The 16,417-nt window shown below is 29.8% G+C and overlaps 2 protein-coding genes across 2 annotated transcripts in view; both read right to left on the bottom strand.

The window, feature by feature from the left end:
* Window positions 1–3,481: 3,481 nt before the first annotated feature.
* LOC113376227 (sine oculis-binding protein homolog) lies at window positions 3,482–6,236 on the bottom strand. Its single transcript, XM_026616137.1, has 4 exons — window positions 6,230–6,236; window positions 5,727–5,920; window positions 5,479–5,641; window positions 3,482–4,470 (listed from the first exon to the last, which is right to left on the bottom strand). The coding sequence occupies exons 1-4, from the start codon at window positions 6,234–6,236 to the stop codon at window positions 3,482–3,484; spliced, it is 1,353 nt and encodes a 450-aa protein (XP_026471922.1).
* Window positions 6,237–8,785: 2,549 nt separating this feature from the next.
* LOC113376226 overlaps window positions 8,786–16,417 on the bottom strand; it is a 165,794-nt gene continuing 158,162 nt past the window's right edge. The window contains exon 2 of the mRNA XM_026616136.1: window positions 8,786–9,127. Coding sequence (XP_026471921.1) covers window positions 8,786–9,106 — 321 coding nt within the window. The 5' untranslated portion in view covers window positions 9,107–9,127. The remainder of the gene's footprint in view (window positions 9,128–16,417) is intronic.

Here is a 16,417-nt window from a genome sequence, read left to right as displayed (position 1 = left end):
AAAGTAACTTGTAAGGTATGCCAAAATGTTCAGAAACCTTTGAAGTGTAAAGATATATAAAAATTTTTATTTTCTATTTTTTGCGATTACTATAACTTACCCTACGGGAAGTTAATAAAATAATAATTTTAAAATTCGCGGTTTTGCAATCTTTATTCCTGTAAGTTGTCACAGTGTCTTGAATGCATTCGTTCTGGTCAGTGCAAGTTTTGATTCTGTGGGGCAAAGGTCAAGTATTTATTTTGGTCTTTTCATTTTGTGAAAGTGCAAATCAGGTGTTTTTATGTGATAATGGATAAAGGTAAGATATTATACTATATCATAATTAATATTGTTGAATCATTACCTACTTGTTATTAGTTCTATGTACGCAAAATTATATAACAAAAATTATAATATTCTTAATTGATGCAACACTTGTCACTGATTGTCACTTTGCTCTTTTGACAGTTATGGGACACATGTATTTAATTAATCTTTGACATTTTTTTTAATTACACAATAATGTTATTTAACGTCCTCTAGGGTAATTATAGTAATGGGCCGAAAATCGAAAATGAAAATTTTTGCATATCTTCACGTTTCAGAGGTTTTTGAACATTTTGGCATATCTCAGAAAAAATTGATGTGTGAGTATGTGTGGAGACAATTTTTCGTCCACGTTTTCGGGCGCACGGATCAACCGATTTGAATGATTCAAAAAACATTCGATTTCTATTGATAGGGAGATGTGCTGATTAGTTTTTGGCAAAGGTAGGTCCATCCGTTACGGAGATACAGAGCAAAGAGTGCAGAAAATATAAATCGAGTTTTTGAGAGAATAGAGCATCCGATTTGAATGGTCTAAAAAACATTCAATTTGTAATGATTGGGAGAAGAGGTGATTGGTTTTTGGCAAAGGCAGGTCCAGTCATTTCGAAGATACAGAGCTAAGTGTGCAAAAAATTGCAGTTCTTCAAGAACTAAGCGTCCGATTTGATTGATTCAAAGAACTTTCTGCTTTTTTTAACAAAATAATTGATTTTGGAAAAAAAATCTTGTTTCAATTTTTTTTTTTTTTTGTATGTCGAAAATAATTCAGATTTTAATTTAATTCTGACTAAAGTTTTAATATACTTCAAATAAATAATTTCAACTTTGCAAATCAGTTTATATAATTCTTATTATATATATTAGACAATGTTACAGTATTCATAATAATCTATTTGAAAACATTTAATATTCCTCGAACATTTTGTTACGGTACAGGAAGTTCCAGCAATTTGCCTTAAGGCACGATACCATACACCACTAGTTACTTCATTTTTTAAATACCTCCAATGCCCTGTAAAATGCAAACTGTGTGTTATTTATCATTTGAGATATTTTCCTAACTTTAAATAAAAATCCACAATCATTTAACACTCATCGCATTGTGCAATAAGGCAGTATATATTTTTAATAAATTATAATAGAGTTTATCACTTAATAACAATAATTTTATATTATATATCTATTTGATCATGTCGGATTATCTATTTTTGGCATGCAAAAATCTTTATTACATATAAGGGCCATTTTCATGGCGAGCAGTTGATGGGGTTTAGTTTTGCGGCTAAATAAATATAAATTAACACGTTAATCGCCATGATAATGTGAGATAAATTTTCACATAGCCCATGGTAACTTTATTAGATAATTTAGTTAAATTTGTCTCAAGGAAGCTTAATGTATTAAAAGAAAACAATTATTTTGCAGAAATTCCTGCAAAAACACTATTTTTTATGTTATACATATATGACTGACATGGCCCTATGTTAAAACTTCATTCTTCCTTCTACCAAATTGCGTATGTCAGACATATATGTCTGAGATGGCAATTAACATGTTAATATGGATTTTGTTTCTTGGATTTTAGAATGATTTTGTACACGTAATGTTTCGAAAGATACATTTCCATGGGTTGCTGTCTATAGTTATGATTTTTTTTCTATTGCAAAAATGTATAATAAATATAACAATTATATATATATATATATATATATATATATATATATATATATATGTTTGAATGTTTTAAAAACTTAAAACATAAAATATCATAGATAACCATTGTAGTGGACTGAATTGCTTATATTTTATTTTAAACTGAATCGCAAGTAAAAATTAACCAATTTGACTGTTAATTTCGATATAATTTAAAGGTTTGAATATGAACAGCTCTTACTCAAAGAATAGATTTAACTTATATATAATATTATAATATTAATAGTGGGTGAGCTGAGTTAAACTCCAACTCGATTCAGGAAAGATATATTATTTATATATATTTATAATGTTATTGATATATATTTATAATATAAAATTGATTGAATATTATTTAATTATATATATTATATCATTAATATTATTAAAATTAAATAATTCATAATAGTAACAAATATCTTATATTTCTTAGGCACAAAAATAAAGATAACATGAAAGTATAAAACAAATATTTATTACTCTTATAGTAAGTGTAACAAATGAAACAATTAAATTGCAAAGCAACAGTTAACTTTTTCAGTGCAATATCTTACTGCCTTTGGTTTTAAATCATCTTCATTAATAATGAATAAAGTATTCATTGATTTTTGAACAACCTAATTAAATCTATTCTCTTACAATCATAACTATAAATAGAATAGAATAGAAATATGCCTTAACAAGTACATGGTGTATAGTCCAGTCATTTAAGCTTAAATTAGGTAAGAATCTCGGAATTCGAGATACTCAGCTGTAAGTCTGTAAATACTTGTATGTTGACACCCTTAAGTTGTCTCAAAACCTACATATAGTAGGGTGTTAATACCATATGTAGGTTTTGAGATAACTTTAGTGTCAATATACAAGAATTTACAGACTTACAGCTGGGTGAACTTACTATAATGACTGGACTAGTAGATATTCTAAAATTAATAGATCTTTCATTAATAATATAAAAAGAACTTAAATTTTTATTCGACGCGCCATGGAAACGTATTCTAAATACATTGTTCATTTACAATAATAAATTGGAAAGAGTATAAAAATAAATATTATGAAATATCTGATGTCTGATAGTTGGTTGTTAAGGACTCCGATTTTACACCATTATTTTCAGTACGAACAGGTACAAATTCAGACTAATAGACAAATTAAAAAGTTAGAGAACTTCAGTAAACCATATCTAATTCATAAATGTCGACAGTAATGTTTCAAAACAATATTATTTAATTCGTCCATTAAAAAAATTATTACACTAAGTAATGACTATACAAAATAAAAATAATCAAATAGCAGATATTTCAAATTAGATTAATATGTTACGATAATTGTCTTTTATCAATAGTGTGGTATTATCAGCTTAGTAGAAAATTATCACGCATACCGACTTCGGATCTATATATCTAGAACCTAGTGGTTTTTTAATAATTTGGATTCTAGACTCCCCTTGCAATCTATTCTAGATCTTATTCAAATACTAATCTGTTGGTTGTTTAATAGGCCTCCTCCGTCTGCGTGCCTTTTTCTGTAAAAGCTTAGCTGATTCGTTGAATACCTGGTTCTCTCCATTGAATTTATTTACGGGCGTAGTATCATTGGAATAAAATGCATTTGGCATAGTTTCATTTGGTAAGTTGGATTGGTTCCTTTTTACCGAGCAGTCTAAGGGTCCAACTTGCGTCGCATTTGCTGACAAATTTTCAACTTCAGCATTCGTTGTTGGGACGGAATACATGCGGGGTTGTCGGTTGTACGCTTTTACAAATTCAGCAAATGGAAGAGGTATTGGTATTGGTATTGGCATTGGAACTGGCATTACCACTGGATAAGGTACTAATACTGTAACTGGTGGAGGCCCTACTATTGGCTGTTGCATGCCATACCTTGGGCGCATCTGAGGACGCCGTTGTGCATGCTGCTGTCTCACAGTTTTTAAATTATGAGCAGGCGGAATTTGAGATCCAGGATTATTAAAAGGAATGCAATTCGTCCCACTTGAAGCAGGCGTTGGAGTTGTTGCTGTTCGTCTCATCGAATACGGCGTTGGTGTTGTACTTCTGAAATGAGCTGTTGAATTGGGACTTGATCCAGAACTAGCAGGTGTGGAGTTCATTATATTAACACCAGAAGAAATTACACTAGCAGGTGCGGGAGTCTTGCTTCTTAAATTGGCATCGCTTAAAGGAATGTTATTGTTTGCAAAGAATTTTTTGCGTTTGTTTTCGCGGGTTTTATTATATGTTCTCGGTACTTCTGGTGGAGTTAATGAAACTGGCTGTAGACTTGCTAAACCTCTTGTGTCTGATATTTGAAACAACGTCGGACTTGTGTGTTGGTCTATAAGATGCTCAAAATTTTGATTCTGATGGTTGTTGGGCGATGTTGTCTGGTTTGCAGTCTCATCAGTAGATGGTGATAATGAATTGTCCCGGCAATCATGCATCCATAACTCTGGTGTTATCAAACCTGGTAATAAAAAAATTATTAGGGCTAATCTTTCTTAATAAATACATTTTTTAATTTATGTAGCTACACTTATAAATATTCATGGAACTGCACTTATAAATATTTTTCATTATACTTTATGACAGACATATCAAGCACATTTATTTTACAAATACAATAATCATGTATAATATAATAGTTATTAACTTCCCGTAGGATAAGTTATATTAATCGCAAAAAAATCAAAAATGAAATTTTTTATATATCTTTACGTTTCAGAGGTTTTTGATCATTTTGGCATACCTTAGAAAAAATTGATGTATGTATGTGTGTGTGTGTGTGTGTGCGTGCGTGTGTATGTATGTATGTGCCGATACAATTTTTCGTCCACGATTTCGAGAACACGGATCAACCGATTTGAATGATTCAAAAAACATTCGATTCCTATTGACAAGGAGACATGTTGATTAGCTTTTGGCAGATAGCCGATCCGAAGATAAGGGGCAAAAAGTGCCAAAAAAGGCAATTCAATTTTTGAGAGAACACAGCGTCCGATTTGGATGGTTCAGAAAACATTTTATTTGTATTGACGAAATTAAGAACTGATGGAGATTCAATAAAAAAGGTAAAAAAATGCCATTTGGCGGATAAAAATGATCATTAGACATATACACATCAAATTATCATATATTTCATAGATATTTTAATAATAAGAACAAATTTTGTTCACATTTCTAATGGTTCCGTACCAACGTTTATCCGTTATACCGTGACGCCACGCTCACGCGCTTCGATATTTCATTTGTACGTAGCTAACGTATCGCGTTTGCTTTAAAAATTTTCAAACTATTTCAAAGTATAAAAAAATAAAAAAAAATCAAAAATTTTAAAGATCTCAAAAATCCATTTTTTCAAAGTTCTAAAAAAATGAATCTTTTTTAAAAACTTTAATTTTTGGTACGGGAAGTTGCAGCAATTTGCCTTAAGGCACGATTCCATGGCCACTAGTTGATTTATCGGATAGTATACCTTCTTTTGACTTCGATCCAGCGGCTGCACTTGCTGTCTGTTCTAAGGATGCTCGAAGATGTGGATGTTGTTCTAGTTGAGTTTGTGTTTCTCGACAAAAAACGTGCATTTTGTATTGATTCAAACATTTGTCGGAACAGAACTGTAACCCAGATGTTGCACCCTGACAGAATTCGTTATTGAATATTAGTAAATTTTGTTATTTTTTCTGAACTAAGAATTTTGAATAGTTAAGTGTATAATCTAACCTGGTAATCTTCTTGGGAGACCGTGTGCCGTATGTGTCGACACCAGTCGCATATTTTGGCCCGTTTGAATGATGCCCTTCGCGACTGGGCGAAGCAGGTATCGGAGCAGTAACGTCCGCCGGTTGGAGCCGACACTGCGCCTTCACAAAAGAGCAGCGTTTTGCCGCACCACGAACAATCGTTGCTTTCTTCTACTAATTAATATGTTTAATAAATATTTTTCAAAGTATTGATGATGATAAAATTATAATGTAGCCACTATAGGAATGAAGTTGTAAATTCATTAAATTCACACGAAAGTGTCTGTATAACACATCTAAATGAAAATCCGAAAAAAATGCGATTCTGTTATATCTTGTTATCAAGATGTAAAATAGCGCTCGTATCTTTCGTGATTCGTCAACCGTATCAGAGGCAGCTTCGAGTGAAATATCCCATTCAGCATTTTTGAAAAACAGCAAAAAAACGCATTTCTAGAATGATGTGTTTGCTCGGATTTTTACTGAACATTGTCAGATATTGTTAACTTCCCGTAGGGTAAGTTATTGTAATGGGCCGAAAATCGGAATTGAAAATTTTTACATTTCTCGACGTTTTGAAGGTTTCTGAACGTTTTGGCATACCTCAGAAAAAATGGATGTGTGTGTGTGTGTGTGTGTGTGTGTGTGTATGTATGTATGGATACAAATTTTCGTCCACGTTTTCGGGCGTACGGATCAACCGATTTGAATGGTTTAAAAAACATTCGATTCCTATTAATAAGGAGAAGAGCTGATTAGTTTTTGGCAAAAACAGGTCCAGCAGTTACGGAGATAAGGAGCAAAGAGTGCAGAAAATAGAAATCGAGTTTTTGAGAGAACGGAGCATCCGATTTGAATGATCTAAAAAACATTCCATTAGTAATGATTGGGAGAAAGGGTTATTAGTTTCGCGCAAAGGCAGGCCCAGCCATTTCGGAGATACAGAGCTAAATGTACAAAAAATGGCAGTTTTTGTGAGAACTAAACGTCCGATTCAATTGATTCAAAGAACTTTCTGCTTGTCTTAACAAAATAATTGATTTTGGAAAAAAAAAATTTGTACCATTTTTTTTTTTTTTTTAAATTTTTTGTATATCGAAAATAATTCAGATTTTATTTTTAATTCTGACTATAGTTCTAATATACTTTAAACAAATAATTTCAACTCTGCAATTCAGTTTATATAATTATTATAAATATTAGACAATAATACAATATTTATAATAATCTATTTGAAAACATTCAATATTCCTCGAACGTTTCGTTACGGTACGGGAAGTTCCAGCAATTTGCCTTAAGGCACGATGCCACCCACCCCACTAGTTTATTTATTATAATTGTTTTGGTTTTCACGATATAATTGCGCATTTGGACTTTTGTGTCTCGTCCTACCCTATATATCTATTAGGGAGGGCCAGCGGTGGCGATATCGGTTAGAGCGCGGGCTAGCAGCAACTAGTTCTGGGTTCGCTGGTTCGATTCCCTTTGGGAACTTTGGGAACTAGGCAACTTTGATGTCAAATTTCCACTTGAGGTCACAGATCTCAAATATAGCCTCAAGTGAAAATCGCCTCTCGTGGGTATAGTTGCACATATAATAAAAATGTCGGCAAATACTTCGAGGATAGATAATTAGTCCTTATATCTAGTAGACACGCCGCTAGGTGTTGCTACTATCTTCTGGTTTATATTGTAAGATATTCATTGTTAGCAATCTCTGCTTAATGTTAATGCTCATGTAAAAAAAAAAGGTCATTTTCGAATTTTATTGCTCCCCAAATTGATAAAAAAATTATCTAAAAGTTTTAGCTCTTAATATTAACTTTTAGATAACTTTGGTAGGGAAATAGCATGGAAAAAATTTCAAAAATTTTGAAAATGTTTTTTAGGTATAGCTTAGCAACAAATGAATTTAGCAAAGGTGACAATTCGTGTCATCTTTTATTGAAAATTCGACGCTCTGCAAAACAGGTTTTTTATAATTTGTTTTGAAGAGCATCGAATTTTGAATAAAACTCATTCATTTGTTCGCTATGTTATATCTACAAAACATTTTTAAAATATTTGAAAAAAATTTCTTGCTATTTCCATACAAAACTGATTGAATTGCACACTATCTAAAAGACCATATTAAGTACTAAAACTTATAGAGGATTTATATATATATATATATATATATATATATAATACTGCGTCAAAAACAATGTATCAATAATAAAATTGAAAAGGGCATTTCGTTTCGCAAATGTTGCAACTTTTGTTGATGTCCTTAGTACTACACTTGTAATAACGATCAATGCCGGATTACATTGTTCCATAAAACTTACCCGCAGATAAGCTCAATTACAATTGTTTTCACAGCGCAAAATAAAAAGTACCATTCTATATGTTTGTCGAGCGAAAAGCTCTTCTAGGAAGTCAGAGAAAATATTGTTCAAAAAGTTTCAAAAACAATCCGAATGTAAAATTTAGATTCATTGTTATTCGCTGAAACTATGGTAGTCTTGTTGTTAATAGAAGTAAAATTTAAAACAGTAATATTTTTAATAGTCATCATGTTTGGAAGTTACAACAAGAGTAAATAAAAAACAAAATCTCTTATTGCATGAAGGAAAATGTGAAGAATCTTACAACTCTTGGGTAAAATGCAATCTCACAATTTTTATGGGATAAGAAATTTGATTCTAAGATAAAGTGAATAATTTATAGAAATAATTCTGTAGCATAGTAACATTGTCACTACCAACATTTTCGAGTAAATCAAGTTTTCTGATGGTCGTCTATCCCGGATACATACATATATTTTACATTCATACACTATGATGCCAGTAGATGACAATCTGGCCAGTAGAATTTTCTTGGTTTTATTTTAAAAAGTTCAATGTCAGGTAAAATCAAGGATCAGAAGAAATAGTCTGTTTTCATAGTTCTGTTTTTACACCAGAATATAAGAAAAACTCAAAAAATGCAGCATTAAAAGAAACTATTATATCGAAACATAGTATTTACTTTTATCTTAGGAACTACTGCAAATATCTTTTACCAACCTATTTCCGGCGAAAATACTTCATTCTTCACTATCACAGGACTTCTCCATTTCTGATCATTTAATTCTTCCACTCGCAATTCTTCAGGAGGTTCTTGTTTAATGATGACAGATGTGTCTGTCGTATATGATTTGGATTCGGACTCGACCACTTCTTCAGCAACGTCTATTGATGTTTCACCAGAATCTTGAAGACGATCTTCCTCCTGCTCGGTATTCAAATGCATGTCAATCTTTGATATCTTTTTTGGAGGTTGACCGTCCTTGATGTCGTTTTGCCTCTCGTATCCATACCATCCTAGTACTTCTTTCATTGCGTTTTCTGCGTATGAATGCTAGAAAATAAAACTAATTAGTAACTGGTGGTAACTGGTAAAATATTCTGCTAATTAAAAAAATTGATGCACATCAGCCAATACCATTGTAAGTCGAGGTGACAGAAGACAAATATTAAATAGTAAGCTTCGTTATCTCACATATATATATATATATATATATATATATATATATATATATATTTAAATTGTACTTAAAACAGTGCTTGCCAAAGTGCGGTTCACTAGCCAAAAGAAGCAATTTAAAAAATGTACGAATTAAAACATTCACTTTATTTATGCACTACTAAACATTGGCATCAAAATTAACAAAAACACACCAATTTAGTGTTTTCTCAGCCATAGTATTTTATTCTTATTATTTATCTTTTATATTAGTTTAAAATAAAGCTACCTTTAAAGGTGAAAACTTAATTTTTTTTTATAAATGTTAATGTGGGGCATAATATGAAGAGGCTGAGAAACACTGTCTTAAATAATTTGGAATAAATTTGGGTTAATTCGTTGGCTTGGTGATAAGAGCTTTGGCCCTGCACCAACAATTTCAGGATTCGTACCACCTCGAGCAGTCTGATATAAAGCAGTAGCGACATCCGTCTTTGCTTGAAAATATAAATCTATATATATGTTTCCAAGTGAAAATTGCTTTTTCCTGGCTCTGATCATCAGTATTGGAAAAATTCTAATAATAAAAATATGTCAAGTGTAGATAGGCGAATTATTGAAATTTCTTCCTAAGAGACGTCGTTGTTTAAGGTTTATCACAACTTAAGTTTAAAGAACTTTTAATTAGGTTTTGATTGAAGTTCAAAAATTAAAAAAATGGTTAGTCATGTTATTTGCATTCGCTGAATATTTATTTTTACAATTTTATAAATAAGTACATCTTATTTTTTGAAAAAAAAAAATTTTATTTTCTTATAAATTACAATCTGTCTAAATAAAAAGACATTGAGTAATTAGTTTGACAAATAACATTAAATTATAAAAGGAAAACCCAGTGGTTCACCTTTTATTACTGTACTAAATTATATTATAATTTTGGTATAATAAAGAAAAAAAGAAACTCAAATATACATACAATTATAAACAAAGTAATTTTTTTTTTGAATAATTTGTGGCAAAAAATTAATTTCAAACTTATTAGGTATATGACACAGATAACAAATAATTACATCATTAGACTGAAAATAAAGGTTCTGATCAATTTTATTAATATATTGATAATAATTAAAGAGCATATTGACAAATGTTAAATTACCTAACAAAATAATCTTAAAACAACGGATATCACCTATAAAATAATCTTCAAAAACGAAATTAATTTTTTTTAGTTGTTTTTAATATTAGGGTTTTTATCCTAATTTTAAAGTCAATTAATTTAGTCAATTTACTATAATTTTGCTCGCTTTTCTTCATCACAAAGGGATGCAATTCCAACTTGCATCACGGAAGGTGTAATTAATTCTTAACAACGTTATTGGCACATAAGTGGATGTTTCAAAGGTTACAGGTTAATTGGTGTGGTAGTTCTATATATAAGTGTATATTTGATGACAATTAAATATTGCTTCCAGGAAGGCAGTTAATAATATATATGTCATTAAGTATAGTTTACTTCTATTTTTTGAAAGTAAAATTCCATCGATAAAAATATTATTATTAAAATAATTTTTGTAATATAATTCATTGAATTTGATAATAATTGATTTATATAAAACAGTTTTAAGAAATTAAAATTTGTTGAAATAATTGAAGAGATTATCCAATCAATATGTATAATTGAAGAATAAGTAATAATTTCTTGTGAGGAAGAATTATTTAGTCCACCTAAAGCTCCTACTATAGTTCTTAATAGTGAAATTAAGTGATAGTTCACAAAAATCGTGAGATGAGAGATATGCGAGGTTGATGGCTTCGTGAGATATATTCTCAAAAACGGATTTTGCGAATTTGATGAAACTTGACGCACATTGTTTCTATAGTCCACTGGAATCGTGACAAAAATTTGAAGTTGGTAAATTCAACTGTTCACTAAAATAGTAAGGTGAAAAATAAATGAGGTTGATGGCTCGGCGCTCAATACTACAAATTTTGAGAACATACAAATAGTATGTTCTCAAAAACGAATTTTGTTAATTTAATGATTTGGCACACGTTGTTATTATGCTTCATCAGAATCGTGAAAAAAATTTGAAGTTGGTACATTGAATTGTTCACCAAAATCTTGAGATGAGAGATATGCGAGGTTGATGACTCCGCGCTCAATACTATTTAAACAAATAGTATGTTCTCAAAACGGATTTTGCGAATTTAATGAAACACACACTTTGTCATTATTGTTTACCAAAATCGTAACAAAAATTTGAAATGGGTGAATTCAATTGTTCACCAAAATCATGAGGTGAAAGATATGCGAGGCTGATGCCTCGGCGCTCACGGAGGAGCCCTAAACTTTTCAGAAATCTGAGTTAACAACTTATACAACGACAATTATAATATTATTTAATATTTTACTAAGAGCTTCATGTATCTGAGAGCTGCCTTTCAGTAAGGTGACCATACGTCCCGGATTGGCCGGGACAGTCCCGATTTTCGGCCTTGCGTCCCGGCTTTTTCTAAAAGCAATATTTGTCCCGGTTTTAGGTGTTTTGTGCCGGATTGTCCGGGATTTTTGAAAATGTCTTGATTGCCAAATTTTTTTTAAATATTATACATTTCAACTAGAAAATTCGAACCAAAAAAATGTGCATATAAATTTTTACCTCACCAACCCCCTCCCCTCCGCTCTCCCACACATTATAATCCGTCCCGGTTTTCATGCAAAAATATGGTCACCTTTCTTTCAGGGGCATGCATTATTCATACACTTCTAGTTATATAATTTGTAGAAGTATTTACGTTAATATATAAGAATCATTGGCAAAATGCCAGAAACGGTTTCCATTTGTTACATCTTGCAGCGGCAAGGATAACCGCAACATATCAACGAATAACTTCATTACTGCATCCGAAGGAGAAAATTCTCTAAAATGTTGAAATGTAACAGATTCTATTTCTACCAGCAAAATCTTTGCTGTCAGGAATTTGTAAATTATGATATAAATTTGTATTTTTTGGATAGCTATTATTATTAGCGATTTTATTATTCAAAAAAGGCTCCTTCTTGCTCACAAAATTTTATTAATTTAATTTTTTATTTATATTTTTTCCTACGCTTCAGGGATGCGGATTGTCTTCTTCTTTAGGAACTTTGACTCACTAAACTTATTTTTTTAATAAAATACTTACTAAAAATTTTATTATGTAGTCACTAAAATTTCTTCCATATAAAAAATATTACTCCCTTATTTTTGTTAACTAATTGTAAGAGCTTCCTAACTTCTTAAAAATATATTTATATTTTATTGATATTATTAATAATTATTATTTTAAATAATATTTAAACAGTCTTTCGTAAAACCAAATATGTTTCAATTATAATTTTTATTGAATATACAATTTTATTTCAGCGAGTGTTTAATAAAGACTTAGGTTTCAATAATTCTAAGTTTCTCCTTCTTCAGGAACTTTGACTTACTAAACCTATTTTTTTCTGATGAAACACTCACTAAAAATTAAGTTGTGTAGTCACTAAAAATATCTCTCATAGAAAATATACTCCCTTACCTTCCTGAACCAAGAGCTTTCTTACTTCTTAAAAATATATTTATTTTTTAAATATTATTAAAAATAATCAATATTTTAAATAATATTCAAACAGTCTTTGGTAAAACCAAATATGTATACCAGATATTCCAATTACAATTTTTAGTGAATATACAATTTGATTTTTAGCGAGTGGCAAATAAAAAGACTAAGGTTTCAATAATTCAAAGTTTCTAAGGGACATTCCAAATCCCCGAAATGTAAATAATTATAAATGAAAAAAACTAATAATCCCTGAACAGTAAATCCTATTAAAAACAGTTTTTAGAAACTGGTATGTATTTGCGACGTTTCGGAACTAGTTACGTTCCATCATCATGCTTTCCCATAGATATCAAAATGAACAATATATGGTATATATATATATATATATATATATATATATATATATATATGTACTAATCACCTTCATATTGAATAGAAATTGAAATTATATAATTTTATTAACGATAGTGCTTATCGGTCAATCAATACTAACAGGAAAACAAGCAAAGTAATTATTCATTTATAGTCAATTAAAATTGTTGAATGTATTTATAGAGGACCACATCAATTAATTATACAAATATATATATATATATATATATATATATATATATAAACTAATTACGTTCAAATTGAATGGCAATTGATATTATAATTTTATGAACTATAATGCTTAACAGTAAATCAATACTAATATGAAAAACAGCTGAAGTAATTATATGTTTATAGTCAATAAAAATAAAATTTCTTAATATGTTTCGATTACACATACACACTCACACTCATATATATATATATATATATATATATATATATATATATTTATATATATATATACTAGCAAACCCGACGAACTCCGTTTCGCCACCAGATAAACCATCTGGGAGAGTGAGAAAGATGAAGAAATTTTTTGTTTGTTTTAAATTTGAAAAGGAAAAATTTAATTTTATTATACAACAGTAATGAATTTATTTCGATTACAAAAATGAAGTATTTTTTAGTTGAACTTCTCTAAGTAAATGAAAGTGAATCCATAATTAATTCGCAAATTTTCAACTAATTTTCTTAGCTATAAACGAAACGAAATCGTTTTGTGCGTTCTGGAGTTATTTCATCAGGAAGGAAAACCCGACTTATTTTTATATATATATAGAAGATAATCTATTTGAAATTATTTAAAACAGTTATTGATTATTTTTATTACTCGAATTTTTAATTACGGTGCGGGAGTTCCAGCAGTTTGCATTAAAGCACGATGCCATGCACAACTAATTTTCTTAGATATAGCCCTTGCGGAGCCTGTTACCTTTCCAACGAATTCTAAATTGTCGAAATCGGTTCGTGCGTTCTGGAGTTATTTCGACAGGAAGGAAAACCCGACTTATTTTTATATATGTAGAAGATAATCTTTCTGAAATTATTTAAAACAGTTATTGATTATTTTTATTTCTCGAATTTTTAATTACGGTACGTGAAGTTCCAGCAGCTTGCATTAAGGCACGATGCCATGCACAACTAATTTTCTTAGCTATAAACCTTACGGAGCCCGAGACATTTCCAACGAATGCAAAATTGTCGAAATCGGTTCGTGCGTTCTGGAGTTATTTTGTCAGGAAGAAAACCCCGACTTATTTTTATATATATATAGAAGATAATCTATTTGAAATTATTTAAAATAGTTATTGATTATTTTTATAACTCGAATTTTTAATTACGGTGCGTGCAGTTCCAGCAGCTTGCATTAAGGCACGATGCCATGCACAACTAATTTTCTTAGCTATAAACCTTGCGGAGCCCGAGACCTTTCACACGAATGCAAAATTGTCGAAATCGGTTCGTGCGTTCTGGAGTTATTTCGTCAGGAAGGAAAACCCGACTTATTTTTATATATATAGAAGATATATATATATATATATATATATATATATATATAAGGGTGGTCCTTAAAATTGTCATTTTCAAATTTCCTTGCTCGGAGCTCAAATGGTTCCAAATAGATAAAAAACAATTCTCTGAAAGTTTTAGCTCTTAATATTAACGTTTAGATAGAGCGCAATTCAATCAAAGTTTTGTATGGAAATAGCATGGAAAATTTTTCAAACATTTTAAAAATGTTTTTTAGATATAATTTAGCAAACAAATGAATGAATAAAACTAATTAATTTGTCGCTAAGTCATACCTAAAACATTTTTTTAAAGTTTTTAAATTTTTTTTTCATGCTCTTCCATACGAAGATTGATTGAATTTCGCTCTATCTAAACGTTAATATTAAGAGCTAAAACTTTCAGAGAATTGTTTTTTATCAATTTGGAACCATTTGAACCCCTGGGAGCAAGAAAATTCGAAAATGACAATTTTAAGGACCACCCTAATATATATATATATATATATATATATATATAATATTTAATTGATATTTCCTGGATTTTTTAATAAATTGGTAAGGTTTCTTTTCCGTACAATTAATCCAATAAATTAAACAATAAGTTTTTTTGTAGATGTTTAATTACGACGTTTCGGAACTAGGTACGTTCCATCATCAGGTTCTTCTGTCAAGAACAATATTTAGATATAGAATAACAATATTAATAATTGATGATTACAGAATAATTTTTTTTATATAGGAATGCATTATGCACTTTCTCTTAAAAAATGAAGTATGAAAAAAGAAAAATATAAACAAATAATTTTTGCTTCTCAATTTATTTTATTTATTTTTTTCTGTTTTCATGCTTCATTTTTTAAGAAAAAGTGCATAATTTATTCTTTTATAAAAAAATTATATTATTCTGTAATCATCATCATTAATTGAACTTATTCAAAATCCACACTTTTCGACCAGCATCTTAGCCTTCATTAAGTGGCAATCAATATAAAATTTGGTATCCTTCTGGTATCATTTCTGGTCAATTTGGTGTCATCTGTTATAAAAGTATACCAAATTTTATATTGTTTGACCCTCTCTTTTATTTTGAAAATTGTGAGAAAAAATTAATTATATACAATATAATTAAATAATTCTTCTTGATCATCTTTTTTATTTGAAGAAATATAATTTATGCATTATGAATGAAATCAAAATTTTATGTTATGATTTTGAAAATTTAAAAGCAAACTAACTATCACAATAGTTTAATTACTTTATTTCCATGATGATTTAAGATGATAATATTAGATTTTTTTGGGAGTTATAAAACTTATGTATCATGCCTTTATAAAAATAAATTTCAATTGATCAACGATAGAGCGTAAAATTTCAGTGATAAAGCGGCTTTTTTTCAGGGCCCTCGGGTGGCATAAATTTTAATCCGGCCCTGTGTGTATGTATTTCTATGTAAGTTGCCAAGTATATACATATTAATAAAAATATGCAATATTTACAAATACAATAATGATCGTCATTGAATAGATCGATTGTTTAGGCAGTCTATTCAAGATTGTAATTTCAGCTAGATTATTGAAACATTCCCTTATTGAAATATAAGATTACAAAGTGTTCAACGATCTATAAATACGATTTTATTAACTATGTCTAGTTGTTATAGAGGTGGGTCGTTGACGGTTTTGCCGTCAACGAAACGAAACGGTTATCGGGG

Source organism: Ctenocephalides felis, unplaced genomic scaffold (genome assembly GCF_003426905.1).
Source record: "Ctenocephalides felis isolate EL2017-DRISC unplaced genomic scaffold, ASM342690v1 CF-g0.4_SCAFFOLD_01886, whole genome shotgun sequence".
Taxonomy (NCBI): Eukaryota; Metazoa; Arthropoda; class Insecta; order Siphonaptera; family Pulicidae; genus Ctenocephalides; species Ctenocephalides felis.
The sequence above is the reverse complement of the archived record's forward strand: the minus strand, read 5'-3'. Positions and strand labels throughout refer to the sequence as shown.

What these genes read in the sequence shown, in the direction of transcription:
- LOC113376227 (XM_026616137.1), bottom strand. An exon ending in TCTCCCAAGAAGATTACCAG is followed by an intron (nt 5,642 to 5,726) that starts GTTAGATTATAC and finishes GAATTCTGTCAG; the next exon opens with GGTGCAACATCTGGGTTACA. An exon ending in TGGATCGAAGTCAAAAGAAG is followed by an intron (nt 4,471 to 5,478) that starts GTATACTATCCG and finishes TTTTATTACCAG; the next exon opens with GTTTGATAACACCAGAGTTA.